General features: G+C 43.8%; 1 protein-coding gene across 1 annotated transcript in view; it reads left to right on the plus strand.

The window, feature by feature from the left end:
• Positions 1 to 139: 139 nt before the first annotated feature.
• SERPINI1 (serpin family I member 1) overlaps positions 140 to 23485 on the plus strand; it is a 56221-nt gene continuing 32875 nt past the window's right edge. The window contains exons 1-3 of the mRNA XM_066600740.1: positions 140 to 298; positions 18516 to 18778; positions 22935 to 23165. Of these exons, the coding sequence (XP_066456837.1) occupies positions 18529 to 18778; positions 22935 to 23165 (481 nt within the window). The 5' untranslated portion in view covers positions 140 to 298; positions 18516 to 18528. The remainder of the gene's footprint in view (positions 299 to 18515; positions 18779 to 22934; positions 23166 to 23485) is intronic.

The raw sequence follows: 23485 nt of genomic DNA on the forward strand, positions 1-23485 counted from the left end.
ATGATTAAACTACATTTCCCGAAGTGCTTTGCGAAGACGAGGCCTCCCATAACAAACATGCCGCTTGTCAAATGGCTAGCGGAAGTCTAAGAGACAGAATGCTGGTGGCAGCCAATCAGCGGGCTGCAGGGGGGCGGCCGGGACGTGATTGGTTGTTAAGTGACAACATGCGGGCTCTACGGGGAAAGCTGTGGTGAAGCGTAGAGAGGGATCGGGCAGTCAGCTGGAGGGGAGGAGACGGCGGAGCAGCATCAGCAGCAGCAGCAGCAGCATCACCCAGAGGGAGCGAAGGAGCCAGGTGAGGGATGCGGGACTGCCATAGGCACGTATGAACGGCTGCTGTGGTCTCCGGGAGAGACGCGGCGCTGCTGCAGCGGAGACCCCTGTGGTTACTATGTGTGCGGCGGCGCTTACATTGTCTGCATGCCAGGCTGATGTCACATGGCACAGAGCAGGTGCAGCGAGGGGGCATCGCCATAGCGCTACATGGCATGTGCTAGCCCCGTGTAACCCTTTCAGCACCCTCAGTCATGCAGTCCAATTTGAAACAGTTGAAAAGTATAGGACAAATATGTCCCTTGGGGGGTTAAAGTGGGCATGCCAGTGCTGGTTGGCATGGTTGGTTCATGGTGTACGTGCTTTTTTCTTTTATTTGTTTGCATTTTTTTTTTTTTTTTTTTGTGTTTAAATCTAAAAATAAATTATTCTTTAATTTCCTGCCCGGACGCCACAGATCCTATCAATGTACGACCGCCTGAATATGTTTGGGAATTAATGATGTTTATTAATATTAATTTACGGCTGTATTTTCTTCTACTAGAAAAATTATGAGATTGATAAAAAAAAAAAAAAAAGTATAAAAAAAAAATGTCTATATGGAACTCTGTGATATACCTGTGCATTGCAAGAAGCGCAGGGATTGGTTATTGAAAGTTGGGCTTTTAAAGTTCTTTCCTTCTCCTATATAATAACTGATGTTATTACCCCATTTTGCAGCCGTCCCAAATCATTCGTTCATCAAAAAATTGGATTATGAGGCGCGATTGGCACATCAGCCATACGCAGCGGCTTCTTCAGTCATATTTCTTTTAGCTGGAATGTTCATTAATGTCATTAGTTGCTACATAATTGCCACCAGCGTTCATTTTATTTCAGCAGTAAAAGAAATGAAAGCTGAACTGTGATTGGTTGCTATTGGCAACAAAAACTATAGGGGAAGTCGGTGAGGTTCCGTTTTTTAATGATGCCATAGTCGTTGCCTGATGCTGAAGAACAGTCATGCAAAATGTCACGGACCAGAACTGTGGATTTGTATATGATACGAACCAACAGATTTTGCACTTTATATATAAGATAAATGCTACAGGTGAGTGCTGGTTGTATTGCGCCAATGTCACGCTGTCCAACGCCTTCTGTATTTTTAGGCCCTGAATGACATCCGCCCGGCGTTCTGATCGACACGAGGTCATTATTCTCACTGACCCTCAGTGACGTTTCTAATTTTCCGGAATTTCCCAACATTGCGAGCTGCTGAGTGATGATGATGATGATGATGATAAATATGTCACCTCCTGCTGATAATGGAGAACTTGTTTTTCTCGACCGTCGGCCGTGCCCGCTGCGTACCCCCAGTGCTTAGTCGTGTAGCAGCGGTGTCTTATTTCTGCGGACAGATTTGGGAGATGAAGTAGAAATAAAGATCGGCCCGTGATGTGAATTGGTTTCCGTTGTGATACGTCTTCGCAGCCATGGCTTATTTATGGAGTTATTGTGGGCAATGCCTTTTATGGGCCGGCAAGCTGCAGCCGGTGGCCCTTCTGCTGCTGTAAACCACAACTTCTGGCTGTGCCAGTTGGCAGGGCTTGCTGATTTTACAATGGCTTGGCACCCACCAGTTGCAGATCACTACTATACATAATAAAACCCTGTGGCCAGAGCTGCAGCTGATGCTGCAATAAAAGCAATTGGATACAAAGTATTTAGAAAAAGTTACCCAACTTTTATCACTTTTTTTTGCAGCTGGTCATAATATTACTTTGTATGCAAAAAAAAGTGTCCTGGGGTGGGAAGTAACATTGTGCCATCACTGACTCTGTAGCCCTGTTCTACAAATGTCTTTTATTGTTTACTGTTGACTTATTACTATTTGTTTATTATTAGCAGTAGTGGAACAATCTCTAAAAACATCCCACAAATAGTTACACTATGTAAACCTAATAAAACAACTATTGCACCTCGTGTTCTGATTCTTTCCGTCTCTGCCACAAATCCTCCAGGACGGCCCTGCCCTTTACCGTACGCCATCTCCTAGAATTGCCCTGTCACTTTTTCACTGCTCGAGGCTTTGGAATAATAAATGCTAAAACAAGAATAAAGATAACCTGGCATGTAACCAGGAATTAATGTTGCAGTGACGGAGGAATTTTGCATTTACTGATGCTTTCCCTACTGGCGGTGTGGTCCTGTCACATCTAATAGGAATAATGCTGCTCAGAAGTGGCAGAGTAATGCAGCGTTTGGAGAGCAAGTGCTGTGGATCTTCCGACAAGTGACAGCTTTCCTGTTGTCACGGTTCTTCTGTCACTGTTACTCCCAATTTACTCCCATGTTTATAGCTGACAACATTAAAAATGCATCGCACTTGTTAACAAAGTTTAGAGCTGTATCCTTCGTTACTTGGTTTTACACTGTTCTATATTAAGCAGTTACTAATACTATCGCTTACAGGTGGTTTGGTATACTACAACAGTGTTAAAGTAATCACTTAATTTAGGCCCAATGCCCACGGACGGAAATTCCGCGGCGGGATTTCCCGCAGAATTTCCGCCGTGGCTTGCTGTCATAGGATTGTGTTAGTTTATGCAATCCTATGTCGACAGCCGCAATTTGATCGCATGAAAACACGTGCGGTGTTTAAATCGCCACATGACCTATTACTGTGCGAGCCTTGCAGAAACGTCAACTCTGACGCGCTGGCTCCGCTCTGCGAATGCGTGGCTGTGTGCTAGCCAGCACATCACAGAGCGGAGGGAGAAGACACCAGACGGGTAAGTATGAGGTCCGTGCCGCTGGATTCCGACCCAGCCGTGGCCATGAGGCCTTAGGTGATACTGAAGAGGGTATCCTAGCCTTATCGATCAGGTATGTCTTAATTAACCCTTTCCAATCCACTGTCTGACCTCTGAAGACATTATGATTTAAGGCTGTACAGCTCTGATGTTGGAAGACGTCCGTCGGGGTACTCTAAGGCCTCCTTCCCACGAACGGATTTCCGCCGCGTAATTCGCGGCGAAAATCCGCTGCGTTGCCCGCAGCTATTAGGTTCTATTGAACCTAATAGCACAATGCTCACGATGCGTAATTCCAGCGCGGAATTACGCACCGCGATTTCTCCCGTCCTCACCCGCAGCATGCTCTATTTTCTGCGGGTGAGGACGGGCTGTACGCACTGACGGCTTCCATTGCAGTCAATGGAAGCCGTCCGTTCACGCTATCTCCCGCTGTAACCAGCGGGAGATAGCGTGAAAAAACGCTTTCCCGCCCACCGCCGCGCGTCATCTGACGCCAAATGACGCGGCCGGCCGCGTCACGTGACACGGCCGGCCGCGTCACGTGACACGCTCGGTGACGCGGCGGTGGTGGGCGGTGACGCGGCGGTGGTGGGCGGGGAAGCGATTTCACGCTATCTCCCGCAGGTAAGTATAGGGGCTCTGGGGGGCGCCGTGACGGGCTTCACTGCGTAATATTACGCGGCGGACCCCGTCACGCTCGTGGGAAGGAGGCCTTACTGTATATTGCCAGCCTTTCTGCTGTCGGAGCCTATCCAACGTGTCACCTCATGTAGTACTGGCTTTAGCCAGCATATAGCGCCGTTGTATAACAGCAGAAAAAGAGTAAGCTCCCTAGGAAAACCAGGATACAAATTTGATTGGAAAGGGTTAATATATCTCTATCTATCTCCTACACAGATGATGCATCAGAGAGGAGTACAATGAAAACACTTTGTGATGTTTCCTGGCTCTTCTGTTTTACTGTTGCAAAGCAAGAAGTTTTATAGTATAACAACTCCCCCACCCCCACCCCCACCCGCACAAACACCCCACCGCAAGGTTAAACAAGTCAACAAACTGCTAACTAGTCAAATATTCTGGCATACAAGGACTTTTAGTAATTTATATAGCATGTCCATTATGTGACAATTAATCAATAAAATTAGCCATAGGTGTAAAAGGTTTTCCCCTTTAAAAATTGTACCATGCATGACTGGCTTAAAGACTGCAGATTATTATTTTTTTTTGGGGGGGGGGGGGGGGGAATCTTCTTTATTTAAATACATGTATTTTAGGTTGTCAATCATTTTCAAGGTTTATTTAAGAATGGTGCACCGTTTTGTCTTCTGCAGCTTCTGCGTATCACTGTATATAGACGCTGCAGTCTAAGGGTTCTTTTACACAGGACGATTGTCAGGCATTTAAGTGCCCGGCAATTGTCCCAATGATTATCGTTCAGTGAATGGGGGTGGAGCGGGCAAGAGATGGCTTCTGGCTGCCCGCCTCCATTCAGAGTAAACGGGCAATCACTCCTCAATGAACAATTGCCTGTTTACACAGGCCAATTGTTTGATTTTTTTATGCCTGTATAAACTGAAAGCCAGATGATAAGCGAACGAATTATCATTCTTTGTTCAGTTGCTGGCAGTGTTTACGCTGAACGGTAAGCGTTCAGTTTCGCACAATCCAGTGATAAACTGAACAATAATCATTCCATATAAAAGGGTCCTAGACGGAATGATTATTCTTCAAACTAGCAAAAGTGAACGATAATCGTTCGGTCTAATTGCGAGACAATGACTTAACAATGAATGAGAATCGTTCACTTTTCGTTCATCGTTCATTTACGCAGGCATAAAAATCAGCGTTGGCTCATTCAGTTTAAACAACATTCAGTCCCTCTCATTCACTTATATGGCAAATGTGAAAGCGTGAACGATTTTCATTTGAACGAGCTAACAATGTCTCTGCCTGTCTATTCCAAACCTAGCGGTGATGTCAGTCGCTCATTCACTCGTTCAAACGAGAATCGGCCCATTTAAAAGTACCCCTTTAAGTATCAATAGGAAATCTGTCAGTGAAGCTCAACTGACGCCTTAATTCACTGCCCTTATCTCTCTTCTTCTGCACTTTTTACTAACTAATGTTTGACCACAACAAAGATCAATTTGGGGTGCATCCATACCGGTGAGTTTCACGCACGATAGCGATATGGACGGAACCTGCACGTGTTAATAACACATCGATTTCAATGTTTTCATTCACATGAGCGCTTTTTCACTTGCAGCAATGCTGTGAGTTTGAAAGATCGCTTCATGACCTATTTTTGAGTAATTCCCCATAGGGAATTGCCCATTATTTGTTATGTGATCTTTAAAAAAACAAAACGCATCACACTCGCATGTCATGCAAATAGCATCTGAGTGCGGTGTGATTTTTATAATTGAAATCTATTGGAAACCTGTGCAAACTTTTCACACAAGTGAAAATCGTGCATAAAAATCGTAAGTAAAAGGTTGTGAAGCAAAGCATTTTTTTTTAAGCAAAAACGCATTGTGCTCGCATCCAGAATCACAATTTTAAAAGCACAGTATCGATCCAAGCCTCTTGCACCGATATCCTGTTCGCCTGTTTGAATTCACCCTTAGGGGATTTCCCTATTTCATGGGACACTTGGAAAATTTTTATATATATATATTTTGCTTTTAATTCCAGAATGAGACTAACTATTGCTGACCATCCCCATTGGTGAGGAAATGATGGTATAGCCTGACATGGAAACCCCTTTACTATGTAACCTTTTGTGGGAGCTACTGAAGTGGCCATGTTGACCGTCAACTAGGTTTTTTTTTTTTTTTTTTTTTTTTTTAATCCTGAATGGCAAATCTGCTTTGTTATTTCAGTAATATATGTTCTTATGATTTCTTTAAAAAAAGAATTTCCACCAAGAAGTCTAGAAAAGTTGTCTGCCAGCCTCTGTGAGAGTTGCAGTGCTTGCCATAGAGGTTTTCGCAAAGTGTTTTTTTTATTGCAGATATACAATGGCTCTAACCGTGTAATAAAAGAAGGCCTTTCTGGTGAAAACGCACTTCATGCCATTTACCTTTGTGGTTTCTGTGTACATAAGTGTAATGCACACTCCGACTGCCCCTGGGTAAATAATGCTATGCATTTAGACCTGGTAACTTGGTTATCTTTGTTCTTGGCGATTATCTCTTGCAGAGACTGTTAGCTTTTCAGAGAGTAAACCGAGCAGAATTCTATAGACAAATAAAGAATAATGAAGTGCTGATCTGCCGGGCACTCAGACTGGCACATACCGGATTATTTTCCAAAGTTATTTGCTAAAATATACACAACTGTAAAACCTCCCCATCTGCCGTGTCAGTACGAGGGCAAGGCAGATGGAATAATTACAGTTCATAATGCTTTAAGATGCTTATAGATACCGATTGGGCTGTCAGTTGTGGGTATTGTTTTGTACCTGTCGCTTTTTGTATTGCCAAAGGGAATGTGAACTGACAGCTCTGATTTGAAGGTGATAACTGCACACTAATGTTGTCAAGAACACATGAAGATGCTAAAAATACAATTAACCTGTTATTTTTATAGCTTTTAGTGAAAGATTTGAGATTTCCAAACTCTGCTTAGAAAGTAGTCTACTAAAATGGTGCCAGCTATATATATCCTGCAGTCTCTTTTATATATGCCAATTCCTGTTCACGTAGTTCTTGGCAGCACATCCACTTCTTCCGCTGCACAGTTGTGACCATAAGGCATAGATATATAATCAGATGAAAACATTTCCGACTATATCTTCCAACAGTCTGATATGTTTCCTATGTCTTATGTCATAAAATTGTATGGGCTAAACTGCAGCACATGAGAAAAAGGCCTGGGTATACTAATAGGTCACAGACTGAACATGAGTCAACAGTGTGATGCAGCAACAAAAAATGCAAACGTAATTCTGGGATGTATTAAGAGAAGTATAGATCACGTGAGGTAATTATTCCCCATTATGTTTCCTTGGTCAGACCTAATTTGGAAGATATATTAAGTCCAGTTTTGGGCACCCCAATTTTAAAAAAAAAACATCGACAAACTGGAGCAAGTTAAAATGTTTAGCTTACAAAATATAAGGCTGAGAGAAGACGTAATAGTTGTCTACAAATATCTGAAGGGCTGTCACAATGCAGAGGTGTAAGATCGCAGGTAGGGTGCGACAAGGGCTCAGATACAGCGCAGCAAATGGAGGCAAAGCACACAGGTTGTAATAAATCTGGGATTTTTATAGACTGCAAGAAATTCAGTTTAGAAGAAGTTAACAAAAGGCAATGTAACTGCAAATATAACACACAACCCATATGCAAATACTAGCTGATATACCCGGCTTCGCCCAAGTTAATTTGGTACTGGTGTTTATCTGGTGTTCACACGGAAAATCTTATGAAGTCATGGTTACTTTAGAGATACCGGAAAAACATATGTTTACCATTTTGCATAGTTCTCTGTGTTACCCAGGAAACACCACGGGAGGTAACCATGCGACGTTTCCTTTATATAAAATGACATCAGGAAGTGAGAGAACTAAATTCCATACGTATATTTGGACGCTAATTCTTTTGCACTTAGAATTAAATAATCGAGTTGGGACCCATTAGCTTTTCCTATTTATGACATAATCAATGCCCGTGCCAAATTTCAAGTTTCTATGACATCGGGAAGTGAGAGAATTAGATTTCGTACGTAAAATGTGGACGCTAGTTCTTTTGCGCTTAGAATTGAATAATCGAGTTGGGACCCATTAGCTTTTCCTATTTATGACATAATCAATGCCCGTTCCAAATTTCATGTTTCTATGACACCAAGAAGTGAGAGAATTAGATTCCGTACGTAAAATTTGGACGCTAGATCTTTTGTGCATAGAATTGAATAATCGAGTTGGGACCCATTAGCTGTTCCTATTTATGACATATTTAATGCTTATAGCAAATTTCATGTTTCTATGACACCGGAAAGTGAGTAAATTACATTCCGTACGTAAAATTTGGACGCTAATTCTTTTGCGCTTAGAATTGAATAATTGAGTTGGGACCCATTAGCTTTTCCTATTTGTGACATAATCAATGCTTGTGCCAAATTTCACGTTTCTATGACACCGGAAAGTGAATTAGATTCCGTACGTAAAATTTGGACGCTAATTCTTTTGCGCATAGAATTGAATAATCGAGTTGGGACCTATTAGCTTTTCCTATTTATGACATATTCAATGCCCGTGCCAAATTTTAAGTTTCTATGACATTGGGAAGTGAGAGATTTAGATTATGTACGTTAAATTTCGACGCTAATTCTTTTGCACTAGAATTGAATAATCGAGTTGGGACCCAATTACTTTTCCTATTTTAGAGATAATCTATGCTTGCGCCAAAATTCATGTTTCTACGACATCGGGAAGTTGGAGAACTTTTGGCGAGTGAGTGAGTGAGTCAGTGAGGGCTTTCATCTTATCTATATATAGATAACACATAACCCATATACAGTGCAAATAACCCCCCTCTTGGTAAAGGCACTATTGTGATCTGGCAGGAGCACCCTCCCTGTTACTGTTCAGACAGATGCAGTAGTCTTGTACTGAATACTGCTAGTGGCGTGATGCTTGTGTAGGAAGAAAGTTCTGGAAGCCACCACGTGCGTCCACCGATGATCAGAATGCTAGCACAGTCATACTTACAGTTGGGGGTACCTCTTTCTTATCTCACAAGTGTAATGTCCTCACCGGAAGTTCCCAAAATGATCAGGCAGTGAATTCTGAAGTTAGCACTTTCTTCAACACCTAGGTTAATGCAGATAGGTGCCCCTGCTGCTCCACAGTAAATGCCGGGTTAAGCTCTATTTCCCCTTGCAGATCTTAGCACAATTCAGCACTCTGTATCAGTGATCTCCAGTCTTTATATATCTTGTCAGGTTTCTCTAGCTTTCCGAGTGTGATGAAGATCTGGTCACTTGTTCCTCATGGGAAGTTTCTATCTCTATCTGCCCGAGCTCGGCACAGCACTGCAGAACACCACTCCCAAAACTGCTTAGAACAGCACAAAAACAAAATGTTCCCCCGAGCATGCTCAGTTCACTCTCTGTAGGAATGCTGGGAATTGTAGTTTACAGCACATCAGGCAACTATGCATATAGTTCAGGTTTTCTTGTATCTGTAGCCACTACAAAGGTGAGTCCCTTACAGAGGGATCAGCCCTATTCTCATTTGCCCAAGGAAAGACTAGAAGCAATGGGATGAAACTGAAAGGCAGGAGACACAAATTAGATATTAGAAAAAAACTTTCTGACAGTGAGGGTGATCAATGAGTGGAACAGGTTACCACGAGAGGTGGTGAGTTCTCCTTCAATGGAAGTGTTCAAAAGGAGGCTGGACAGAGATCTGTCTGGAAGGGGCGTAACTATAGGGGATGCAGTTGCACCTGGGCCCAGGAGCCTTAGAGGGCCCATAAGGCCTTTTTTCCCCATATAGGGAGCCGGTATTATTGTATCTTGATGCCACCGGAAGCTAGGGGTGTGACAGGACTTGGATGCAGGAACGCCCCTGTCACACCCCTAGCTTCCGATTGGCTTCCTTCATGTAGGTCCTACCAGCCCTAACCGAACATAGACCCCGGTGCAGCGGCTGGAAAACTGCTGCGCTCATTAAGCAGCGCCCCTACCCCCTGCTGCTCTGCACCGCGGAAGCCTTCTGTACATACACTCATGTGCCGCTGCTGCCAGTAAAGTGTTTCACTACTGAAACAGGGCTCCTCTGCCCACTGTCCCCTTCCTCAACGGCGTTGCCCGGTGACCTGCAGCGCTCAGAAGTCCCCACCGCCCCCTCTGCAGCACTCACCGATCCGTGGCACTGCAGCGCTGTAAAGTGCCGATCCCCACCACCCACTGTCGCCTTCCTCCACGGCCACAAATAGGAAAAGAGAGTAACAGCAGCACTCAAAGTTGAAAAACACCACTGGCGCAAGGCGTCTCTATGCAAAGCCTGGATCCGGTACCTGACTCCAAAGGTCCACCATAAAGTACAGATGAGGAAATAGAAGTCATCCAGGCAGCATTCGTTTAAAAGATTGCTTCTTTATTCAGTGCATAACATCACAGGTGAGGCGTCGCCCGGTGCCCAGCAGCGCTCAGAACTGCCGACCGCCCCCTGCGCAGCAGTCACCAATCCGTGGCACTGCAGCACTCTAAATTCCCGATTCCTACCGCCCGCTGTCACCTTCCTCCATGGCGTCGCCCGGTGCCCAGCAGCGCTCATAACTCCCGACCAGAGCCTCTCACCTGTCTCCATGGCGGCCGCCTGTGCCTACCGAGGACCTGTGAGGGGGAGGACGGGGAGACATCTGGAGAGCCAATCAAGAACTGGGGGGGGGGGGGGGCAATACCCTGTCAAACACCCTGTATCTTGGCTCCACCACTAGTTCGGTGGCGTCAAGATACAGTAATACCTAGGGAGCCTAGTAATATTAATAAAGACTTATAGTTGGGGGGCCTGTTACAGATTTTGCATCGGGGCCGCGAATCTTCAAGTTACACCTCTGTATGGGTGCAGATGGAGGAATGGGGGTGTAGGGCAGCTGAAATATTGCACCCGGGCCCCTGAGTCCCTGCTGTCTGGGATGATTTAGTGAATCCTTCATGGAGCAGGGGGTTGGACCCGATGACTCTGGAGGTTCCTTCTAATTCTACCATTCTATGATATAAGTGCACTTAAATACTTAGTCAAAAACATTTCATATGACGCACATTATTTTAGATGCAGAAAAAAATCTTAAACTCAAGAGCCCCCTGAAGAGTTTTGTAGCCTAATGATGAAGTTCCAGTGGTTATTATGGATAAATGGAACTTTAATTGTCAGTGAAGTGTCTGGTGACTAATATGTTATGTTGTGCAGTATTATGTATGTGAAGGTTAGTCAGAGAGCGTAGAGTAGGGTACTGCTGAGCCAAAATACGCCCTCCATAAGTAAGATAGCAGTGAGGAGCATCCTTAAGCCTGCCGAGAGAAGTAGTGACCCTGTCATCTAACAGGGCAGTTTTGGAGTGCTACCTGGACCTTCTCTTGATTGGGCTTGCTGCAGCCAGCACTCCATAACCTATAGAACGGCAGCCCTGATTCCTGCAGCTGGTTATGAATCACTCTATATGCAACCTATGCTGAGCCTAGCTAGAAACCTTGATTATTTAGGTGACCGGTGGGGCTTTAGGAAACCGAAACACGGCTGCCTATAATGTGTGACTGGGCTTGTACGAGAGCTTACTGTAGAAGTAGATACTGCCTGAACATCGCATGTGGTTCTGGAGCACTTCCGGTCTAGAGACTGTAATATGGCTAATTCTCAAGCTAGATACGTTGAGTCTACTGTACTCAGCCAACCTGCTAAACTCGGCAACTGTCTAACATGAATGTACCGTGATCCATATTGTTCTTTGATTAGTGACAACCACCTGCTGAAGCTACTTTGCAACATGTATATAGAGACTGTTCCCTCGCAACCAGCAGCTGCTAAGCTGTTTCCCCTGTAAGAGACTGTAACTGTAAAGCTCTGGGGCACAATACTGTAGATAACTGAGAGAAACCATAGTGTTTGAACTCCATGTTTCCCACTCCTTTTCTGTAACTTACTTGACAAGTATTCATATGAATAGAAAGATTACAAGGCCTAAAAGGAAGAAAAATGCAATTAATTTTCGCTCACACAAATGAGTGGCTAGACAGCTGACTAAATATGGACTTTGGTTTAGAAGTCTTTGTCATCTGTTTTACTTTATTTGATCTTCTATATATATAACCTGTAAGAATACAGCATGTGACCAAGAGACCCGGAGACTGACATCACTGCATGTGCTACGTTTACTAATCAGTAATGAAGAGATGTAACAAGTTATATATATATGCTAAGTCAGGTGACTTCAATGTATTAGCCTTAACCCCGTAGTGACCAAGCCTGTTTGCGCCTTAATGACCAGGCCAAATTTTGCAAATCTGACATGTCACTTTAACATGGAAAAACACCAGAAAGGTTTTGCATATCCAAGCGATTCTGACTTTGTTTTTTCGGCACATGTTGTACTTCATTTAGGCGGAAAAAATAGACCGATAGAATTTGTGTTTATTTATTAAAAGCCCCAAAATTGGGAAAATTTTGAAAAAATCGTCATTTTTTTCACATTTCCAACTGTAATATCTTAAAGGGGTTGTCCCGCGGCAGCAAGTGGGTCTATACACTTCTGTATGGCCATAATAATGCACTTTGTAATGTACATTGTGCATTAATTATGAGCCATACAGAAGTTATAAAAAGTTTTTTACTTACCTGCTCCGTTGCTAGCGTCCTCGTTCCCATGGAGCCGACTAATTTTCGCCCTCCGATGGCCAAATTAGCCGCGCTTGCGCAGTCCGGGTCTTCTGCTTTCTTCAATGGGGCTCCGTGTAGCTCCGCCCCGTCACGTGCCGATTCCAGCCAATCAGGAGGCTGGAATCGGCAATGGACCGCACAGAAGAGCTGCGGTCCACGGAGGAAGAGGATCCCGGCGGCCATCTTCAGCCGGTAAGTATAGAAGTCACCGGAGCGCGGGGATTAAGGTAAGTGCTGAACGTTTTTTTTTTTTTTTACGTCCCTGCATCGGGGTTGTCTCGCGCCGAACGGGGGGGGGGGGGGTAGGGGTTTGAAAAAAAAAAACCCCGTTTCGGCGCGGGACAACCCCTTTAAATATGTGCAAACATAATATAGAAATTTTTGCTAAGACATATATTTCCACCTGTTTACTTTATTTTGGGGGCACATTGGAAAAAGTTTCGTTTTTTTTTAACCATTTAGGAGACATACAAATTTAACATTACTTTTTAGCATTTTGAGGAACACTTTGTTTTCCTACACCAAGCCAAGATTGGAAAGGCTCATGAGTGTAAGAATAATAGATACCCCCACAAATGACCCCATTTTATAAACTACGCCCCTTGATGTATTCACTAAGGGGTGTCATGAGTATTTTGACCTCACAGTTTTTTTCAGGAATTAATTCAATTTAGAGGAGAAAAAGTAAAATTTCATATTTTTGCAAATCTGTCATTTTAAAGACATATTTTTTTCCTAAAGTTTACATGAAAATGAGGATTTACACCCCAAAATGGTTACACCTGTTTCTTCCATATTCAGAAATATACCCATTGTGGCCCTAATGTTATGTCTGAGTCCACAACGGGGCCCAAAATGAAAGGAGTAGTCAGTGTCTTTCAAAACAGAAATTTGGCTTGAAGTCCTTTTAGGTCCCATAACACACATGTAGAGTTCTTGAGCACCCCAAACCATAGAAAACCCCCACAAATGACCGCATTTTAAAAACTAGACCCCTTAAGAAATTTATCTAGGGGTGTACTGCATATTTTGACCCCACAGTTTTTGAATGAATTCAAGCCAAGCAAAAGGAAAAAAATTGTGATTTTCGTTTTTTTGGCAATTCTGTCATTTTAAAAACAGCTTTTTTTGTACAGCACACATATGAATGAAGACTTGTACCCAAAAATGGATACCCCTGTTTGTGCTGTTTTCAGAAATATACCCATTGTGGCCCTAATCTTATGTCCGCATGCACAACGGGGCCCAAAATGAAAGGAGCAATCGGTGGCTTTCAGAACATAGATTTTGCTTGAAGTCCTTTTAGGCCCCATTGCCCACTTGTAGAGTTCTTGAGCGCTCAAAACCATATAGAACCCCCACAAATGACCCCATTTTGAAAACTAGACTCCCTAACAAATTTATCTAGGGGTGTACTGTGTATTTTGACCCCACAGTTTTTGAATAAATTCAAGCAAAGCAAAAGGAAAAAATTAGGATTTTCGTTTTTTTGGCAAATCTGTCATTTTAAAAACAGCTTTTTTGTACAGCACATATATGAAGGAAGACTTGCACCCCAAAATAGATACCCCTGTTTGTGCTGTTTTCAGAAATATACCCATTGTGGCCCTAATATTAATTCCGCATGCACAACGGGGCCCAAAATAAAAGGAATAATCGGTGGCTTTCAGAACATAGATTTTGCTTGAAGTCCTTTTAGGCCCCATTGCCCACTTGTAGAGTTCTTGAGCGGCCAAAACCATAGAGAACCCTCACAAATGACCCCATTTTGAAAACTAGACCCCTTAACGAATTTATCTAGGGGCGTACTGTGTATTTTAACCCTACAATTTTTGAATAGATCTAAGCAAAGCAGTAAGAAAAAATAATGATTTTCATTTTTTGGGCTATTGCGTCAATTTAAAAACAGCTTTTTTTGTACAGCACATGTATAAATGAAGACTTTCACCTCAAAATGAATACCCCTGTTTGTCCCGTGTTCAGAAACATACCCATTGTGGCCCTAATAGACTTACAGGACACATGGCTAGGGCTACAATGAAAGGAATACCCGTTGGATTTCAGGGTACAACTGAATAAATTCCATGCCCCATTGCCCACTTATAGAGCCATTGAGCGGCCAAAACTATAAAGAACCCCCTCAAATGACCCCATTTTAAAAACTAGACCCCTTAACGAATTCATCTAGGGGTGTACTGCATATTTGTGTGTACCCACAGTATTTGAATGAATCTAAGCAAAGCAGAAGGAAAAAGTTACGATTTTCAAATTTTTTTTGGCAATTTTTTTAAATTTAAAAACAGTTTTTTTGTACAGTTTACATAGGAATGAAGACATCCACCCCCAAATGGATACCCCCATTTGTCCCGTGTTCAAAAACATACCCCTTGTGACCCTAGTTTACTTACAGGACCCATGGCAAGGCCTATAAAGGAGGGAACACCCGTTGGATTTCAGGGCACAACTGAGTAAACTCCAGGTCCCATTGCTTATTTGTATGGAATAGAAATTGACTCCCTAAAAATATCCCCCCCCCCTCCGCACCCTTTTCGGCGTTCGCAAATCTTAGATAAAAGTAATAATGTGAACTGTGTGGTATTTCCGAAGACAGGGGTAATTACGGAGGCTGGTTGGAATGGGCCCATGGGGCAATAAAACCCTCCTCTCATGGTTTTTGGGGGTATTTCGTGACCTCAGTGGCGGGTATGGGGTGTAAAAAGTGGCGCTCTGTGAGTCTCCGTAAGCTTGATGAGGTGCGGCGGTCTCACACAGAAGACGCTCAACAAGCTGCTCCTGGAACTGCAGGAAGGCAAGCGTTCCCGGGGCTTCTTGTAAAATACGTATTACTGGTAGCGGTCTTAATAAAGCCGGGCTCACGCAGCCGTAGGCGGAATCCGCTTGCGGAGGCCCGCAGCGGATCCCATCTGTGAGCCCGGCTGTGACCCTGCGTACGGCCGCGTAATGTATTGCGCATAACTGCCTACTCACACAGGCGGTCATTCGCAGTACAATTTTTCTTTTTTTGTGTGGATTTCCCACACCGTCGCTTAGCGATGACACGGGTACCCGCAGCCCGTATACAAGGTAGTTGCGTATGGGCTGCCGGTATATCTGCGACCATGGAGCACAATGGGCTCTATCCTGCGGATAGCCGCGGTAAAATAGAACCTGCTGCGTTCTTTTTTCTGCGAGTGGATTACGCAGTTCCGACCCGCTAATGTGAGCGGAATTGTGTAATCCGATGCGATTGATCTGCGTATTACCGCTAATCAAACGCATGCGGAATCCGTAATTCCTATCCGGTCATGTGAGACCGACCTAAGGTAGATCGCTACCTTTTTATCACGTGACCGGGGACCACTCAACGAGGCCACCTGTCACTGCTCCAGGCTCTCGGCGAACGTTGGTCGCTGAGAGCAAGGAGATTTTAAATTTCCTGGGCTCCCCGACTCCTTCGCATGTGTCTCGTATTTTGCCGGTGGTCGCATGTCCAGAATCCGGGTAAGTTCACGGATGAAGATCGCGTCGGGGTGCAAATACGGAGCCTCCGGTAAAAAGTTTCATCTCCTCTCACCGATCGTAACTTTTTAAAAAAACTTTTACGTGATCGCCATTATCCATTGGATAACGGCGAACACGTGATCAGTAACCGCTCACCGCGGCCCCCCGTGAATTTTTCCAGGCTCTTGGCTAAGTTTTGTAGCCAAGAGCAGGGAGATTTTAAGTTCTCCTGGCAATCCACGGCTTTTGCGCATGCGTCTGCCGCTTTGGCGATGGCCGTGTGCGCAGAAGTTGTGGTAAGGTCCGCGGATAAATCCGGGGGCCTTAGGTACATAATTTCATCCTCCCTCACGGATATGATCCGTGAGGGGAGATGAAATCTAAGCGTTTTAAACTTTTTTTTTTTTTTACTTTTTTACACTTTTTTTTAAATTACTTTTTTACACTTTTTTTTAAATTACTTTTTTACACTTTTTTTTTACTTTAAATGATCACTGCTATCCATTGGATAACAGTGATCATCTCTGCAGTGACATCTCTCTGCTCCTGGCTACACATGGCAGCCAGGAGCAGAGGGATTTTAAATTTCCCGGGGCTCGAGCCCCTCTGTGCACGCGCCCGATGGCAATCATCGGGCGCACATGCGCAGAAGGGGACTCCGGTCCCGGAAGACCGTGACACCGCTGACGACCGGGGGTGAGTATTTTCACCTCCCCTCATGGACCTCCCCTCATGGATCTGATCCATGAGGGGAGGTGAAATTAACTTTATTTTAACTTTTTTAAAAACTTTTTCGCGATCGCTGCTATCCACTGGATAGCATCGATTGCGGGTTCGGGGACCGCTCGCCGCGGTCCCCGGGGACATCTCCTGGTTCCCGGCTACCTTCAGGAGCCGGGAACGAGGAGATTTTAAACTCCCTGGGGTTCCCATTCTTCTGCGCATGCGCGTGACATCATTCGTCTGGTGCGCATGCACAGAAGAGCCGCTCCGGGTCCCTGAGGACCCTTTTACCTGCGGCAGACATCGGGGAAGCCGGGTGAGTAATTTCAGCTCCATCGGGGCAGCTGAATCTTTAACTTTTTAAACTTTTTTTTTCACTTTATTGCGATCGGTGCTATCCAATGGATAGCGCCGATCGCAATACCAGGAGGGGGGGTCCCCGCAGCCCAGGATGACAGCTCCATGCTGTCGGCTACCTGCGGGCACCGACAGCATGGAGCTGTCATGTCAGTAGCCCACGGGGCTTTATTCTCTGCAGGACGCATGTTTTTACGTCCTCAGAGAACAAAGCCCACTTGGGCAGGACGTAAAAACACTATGGGCTGGTCGTTAAGGGGTTAAAGGACTATATATTCTTTGGATGGTTTACAAATAAACAGAATCATTTGCGATTTACACAAATCAGTGTGTGTGTCCTGTGATTCTCCGAGCAGCTCGAATTAACCCTTAATTTGGAACCGCAAGAATATACATGTAGCGCTACATTGCACTAACCTAACCACAATACTGTATATAACCATCAAGTTTATGTCCCCTGGGAGAGACCGTAACCGTTTAGGCCGGTTTCTCACGACCAGATTTGAATTACAGAATCCTTGATCGTCACCTGCGCGAACAATCCGCGGTATTCCGCTTTTATTCAAAAAATAGAACATTCGCATGTCCACTCGCATGAGCCAACAGCGATTGCGATTTCCGCCTGTGGAAATTAAATCACAGCATGTTCTATCTTCTTGCGGATTCCATACAGATGTCTTCCATTGAAGTCAATGAAAGCCATCTGACCCGCGGCTCATCCATAATTTACATCGATGGCGCGGGAAAACCAGTGATTAAAGAAAAAATCCGTACCGTGCTTGTCCGACGGCGAGTCGCCGGGTCTATCCGCAATACAGATTTAAACAGCTACGCGTGGACACCGGGTGGGGTCAGGGCCAAATTCTGCTGCGGGCTCCTGCATGCGGAATCAGACCCATCATTGTGAGACCGGCCTTACCCATTTCCTCGACCTGAGTAAACTGCTGTTAACGTTAAATGGTCACTGTACTTTGAGACAACTTGTGTAAATATGATAAATATCCTTTGGATAGGTCCTCAATAGTTGATCAGCTGGGGTCTGTCGCTCTGGACCCTGACTGATCAGCTGAGTGGGTGCTTGCTGTCAGCATCGCAAATACACAGAGGTCGGAGCGGAAGCCTCTGCACTGACCTCCATGTAGTGGCCAGCGCTTGTAACTGCAGGCACGGCTCCCATTGATTTCAATGTAGATAGGTGGGGTTAGCGCAATGTGGATAATGTATAGTGGAATTTAGAAACCAGTTAGAAACCTGTTTACTTGTTTCACTGGTGGTCAAAAAAATCTCCATAGACTGCAGTAGAAAATAATCCAAAAGTTAGATGTCAGCCACAGATTTCTAGGTTCACTGGGTACCTGGCTTCTGGGGTAGCAAGTCAGTTTCGTCTTTTTTTTTCTCCAAACTACTGGTGGAAATTGCTGTATAATACTTGAGTGACTATCATTCATGTACAATAACCCTATCCTTCTTCTTTGTAGGTCTTTCTCAAGCATGCAGCTCTTTGGCTTCCTATCACTCCTTGCGGTGCAGGCCGCTGTGCTTAGCTTAAACATCCATGATGACACCATCTCTGAATTTGCTGTAAAAGTCTACCATGAACTCCGAGCCACAAAGGAAGATGAGAACATCTTATTCTCCCCTCTCAGCATTGCTATCGCTGTAGGAATGGTGGAACTAGGTGCTCGTGGAGCCAGTCTTAAAGAGATTCGGCATGCACTGGGATATGACAAACTCAAGAACGGTACATGCACAGTAGCACATTTTTTATAAGTGTATCTGATTGCTTGTATAACATTTTACTTTTTTAACTTTTTTTGTGCTTTTTTTAATTTTTTTAATTAAATTAAGGCCAATCCTACATGAGATGTTACTGCAGAAACTCACACATTCAATTGGATTTTGCTTAAACCTGTAGAGCCAATATTCTGCATTTGAGGCAAGGAAATGTACTAGTGACTGTAGGCTTCTCTCCGTGTTAGTGAAGTTCTAAAGATAATTATTGCTCTTTTCATATCATTTCTACTGTACATATGCCTAGCCTAAATACTGGTGTCTGGATTCACATAGGGGACTTTTTATGTAAGTGTGACTTGTAGGATAGGTAAAACGTAAAGGCCCCTGATGCATGCACCAACTCATGACTGACGTAACGTTTTCTCGGCAGACTGTTTATCGACCTCGGAAGTCAACCTTGAGCCGGCTACCTGAACAACACAGGGATTGAACCCGCAACCTTCAGGTTGTGAGCGAGAACTTAGGACTGAATTTCTGCTGCCTTAACACTCTGTGCCACACGAGGCTTGACTTGTAGGATACATATTCTTAAAACCTAAATTATTAGCTTGTCCTTAATGTAAAACCTGCTGTATACATCATGAAACTCTGAACAAAACTTTGTTCAGGAGAAACATGACCGCTTGCTTCCAGACTCTGCACCACGCCTGGACTCAGCTTGTGTTTGCCATTACAGTCCATTAAAGTGATTGGACCACAGTTGCACTGCCGCACATGAGCTGTGGATGGGTATGGTGCTGTTTTTGAAAAAGCGACCAGGTTTTCTTAATTCTAAATGCCTTTTATTAAGTAAACCATTCAACACCTCGTTAGATTTCATAGTCTAAATGGGCATTGTGTGTGGAAGAACGTCTTAGTACATCTCTATAGTGGCTAGACCTCAGCATTTGTGATGCAGATCTCCAGATCGTCTGCACACACACACGAAGTTAAAAGGACCTGTCAGCATTTTTTTCACTATTAAGCTACTGCTACCAGAGCGGTATCCGTTATGCTCCATGCAGTACACACATCTCTGCCCAAAGTCTGAGAGTAAACATCACTCTGAAATCTTACTTTTAACTTTTGTATCTGGTATATAAATTCTGTGTCTCGAGTCAATAGGGCGGTGTCGAGAGCTCTCTAAGCTGCTACGTCATGCCAGCCTCCACTCCCCCTGCTCTAAATCGCTGCCTTCCCTGGCTTCCAAAAGTTAATACAGATTTTGGGCTGATGCTTCCTCTCTAAATTTGGGCACAGATGTGTGTACAGCATAGAACATGATTGATAGCCCTATGGCCGCGGCTTAAGGCTGCCTGTCCAGGAGCGATGATCCGCAGGCGATAAATCGCCTGTGGATCACGCTCTGTAAAGCTTTTTTTTATAGGGTTGCTATGGAAAGTGCAGCGTTGGCGTCCACGAGTGGAGAATCATAGCAATTCTCCGCTCGCAGGATTTAAATAGTGGTATGCTGTGATTGCCGCGATTCTCTATTATCTATTAGACAGGCTCATCTTGGAGACCTGTCATTGCTCCCCACCCCCTCCTGCCCCGCGGCTGAATATCGCTAGTGATATTCCGCCTCGGCCATGGACGGGGCGTAATGGGGAAAATACTGCTGACAGGTTTCCTTTTAAATGATAACATTTTATCTGACTTCAGCCACCACTAGGTGGGGCTGAGAAGCCTACTTAATTGAACACAATAATATATATGTAGTATGGTTGTGTTCACATTGTGCAGTTGTTGTGTAGTAAAAAAAACACCGCAAAAGGCTTCAGTAAAACCGCGGGTTTGAATACGATTTGTAGTTTTGATGCTTTTTTTTTTTTACTGCACCCCTTACACCCAATGTAAATACAGCCTTAGCCCCTTGGTTCCTCTTAAATTTCTGGCTGCCGATAGCTACCATTATCATTTAACTCTGAGTGGAATGTATAAACCAGTGTGTTATACGCTGGTCTAAATCTATACTGCGCTGGAGTGACGTGCACCAAATTTTTTTAAGAGACACGCCTTTTAATAAACTTTGTCACATCTCTGGCCAGTCCTTGCACCAGAATGTAAAATGTATGCCATCTATGAGCTGGTGTAGAATTGCACTATAAATTGTCAGTTTCTGGCATAAATTATAGTAAATCTCTTGAGCCTTGGGAAGCCACACCTCTTTAGATAAGCCTTAACTGCTTTTTCACAAAAGTGGCGAGCATAGTACAAAAATAAAAAAAAAAGTTGCTCATTTTTTCACAGTTGCAACAAGCACCTAACTTGCAACTTTTTCTGCTAGAAGACTGGTGTGCAAGTCATTACGTCAATCCCCCCTAAACACTGACATGGAAAGGACATGAGGATGTTCGTTAACTGTAAGCTTAACTGGAGCAACCAGTGTCAGGCAGCGGCTGCCAAGACAAATGGGATCATTGGGTGCATCAAAAGAAGTTAAGGAGCACATGACGAGAACATTGTTCTTCCTCTTTACAAGTCACTGGTCAGACCACACATGGAATATTCTGGACAGTTTTGGGCATCAGTAGACAAGAAGGACAAATCAGAGCTTGAGCGCATACAAAGGTGGGCAACTAAAGTAATGGAATGGGCGGACTACAATACCCAGAGAGGTTATCAAAATAGGTGTTCTCTAGAAAATAGACAGCTGAGGGGCGACCTAATAACTATGTATAAATATATCAGGGGACAATACAGAGATCTTTCCCATCATCTGTTTATACCCAGGACTGTGACTGTAATAAGGGGGCGCCCTCTACATCTAGAGGAAAAAAGGTGTCAACACCAACATAGAAGGGGGTTCTTTACTGTAAGAGCAGTGAGACTATGGAACTCTCTGCCTGAGGATGTGGTGATGGCAAACTCACTATAGGAGTTCAAGAGCGGCCTGGACGCCTTTCTTGAGCGATACAATATTATATGTTAGAATCACTTATGACTTCAGAAGGGTCGGTAATCCAGGGATTATTCCGGTTGTCAGATTGGAGTCAGGAAAGATTTTTTTTTTTTTTTACTTGAAATGGGGAGAAAGTTGGCTTCTACCTCATTGGTTTTTTTTTTGCCTCCCTCTGGATCAACATTGGGAGGTAATAGGTTGGACTGGATGGACATACGTCTTTTTTCAGCTTTATATACTATTTTATTATGTATATCTGTACAGAGAATTTGAAACTCGCGGTCAGAAAAGCAGAAATCTAACCACTATAAAGTTTTATTAAAAAATGAGTCCTCAAAGATTATTGGCCCTTGCAGCTTTAAGCAAAATCGTTTCTGCCGCTCTTTAACATAAGGGTACATTCACATGTAGTGGAAATGCGCACCAAAATCTGCACCATTTCTGCATAAAAATCTGTACCATTGCAAATTGGGTTGTAGGTAAGGATGAGCGAGTATACTCGGTAAGGCACTACTCGCTCGAGTAATGTGCCGTACATGAGAATCTCCCTGCTCGTCCTTAAAGATTCGGGGGCCGCCTCGTGGCGGGGAGCTGCTCTCCGCCACGACTCACCTGTCAGCCGTGGCGGCCCCCGAATCTTTATGGACGAGTGGCGAGATACTCGGCTAAGGCACATTACTCGAGCGAGTAGTGCCTTAGCGAGTCTACTCGCTCATCCTTAGTTGTAGGCTTTGGTATGGATCCACAGCAGACTTCACCATTTCTACTAATAGGGTGAAATCTGCTGTGGATACATGTCAAAATCTGCAGGAAATCAGCACCATCTCCGCTGTGAACGTACCATGTGAAGCATTTAATAGCACAATATGCAATTATTATACAAGTATATTAGACACCAGCTTTACTTATAGATAGCTTGAAATGTTTTTTGTTGGCTAACTTTAGAAGACTCTAGACCTTCAGAACTGACTTGCTTGATGGTAGCTGCAAAATCATCTTAAATCTTTGAACAGAGTACAACATAGTGACATGATGGACTCGGCTTAGTTCAGTACAGTTATCTTTGCCTCGCTTAGTATAAGGGTATTATGATATACTTTTCTGTTCCTTGGAAGTCATTCAATACACGTTATCTGTATAGGCTGCCACTGGGGTTTAATTTACCAATGTTGCTGTATCGTATCTCCTCATATAGACTCATTTATGTTTCTTTTTTCCCAAGGTGAAGAATTTTCTCTGTTAAAAGATCTTTCCAGCATGATGACAGCCCAAGAAAAGCATTATGTGCTCAGCATTGCAAACTCCCTATATTTACAGAATGGATTTCATATCAGTGACAAGTTCATCCAGTTAATGAAAAAATACTTCAAGGCAGAAGTAGAAAATGTAGACTTCAGTCAAGGTTCAACAGTAGCAGATCACATCAATGCGTGGGTGGAAAATCACACTAATAGTATGCTATCATCCTCTATTGAGACAATTTTTTTTTTTTTCATTATCGACAAATTTAAGCAATTTCATATCCAGTGGTCAATATTAACTTAAAGTCTTAGGCACGTGCTTGTTTGTTCTTGTATTGATATTACGTGGCATTACTCTACCTAGGTCAATTGAAGGGTTCGGGGAAAGAACGACCAAAGTCAATCTTTTTGCTTTTTTTTTTTTAAACAGAACCTGCCATATAGCTTAATGTTGTAGGATACGTGGGTGAAAGTAGATAAATGAAAAATGATCGTAGTCCATTTCACAGCAATTTAAGCACGGTTGCTGGAA

This window comes from Eleutherodactylus coqui, chromosome 1, assembly GCF_035609145.1.
Source record: "Eleutherodactylus coqui strain aEleCoq1 chromosome 1, aEleCoq1.hap1, whole genome shotgun sequence".
Lineage (NCBI taxonomy): Eukaryota > Metazoa > Chordata > Amphibia > Anura > Eleutherodactylidae > Eleutherodactylus > Eleutherodactylus coqui.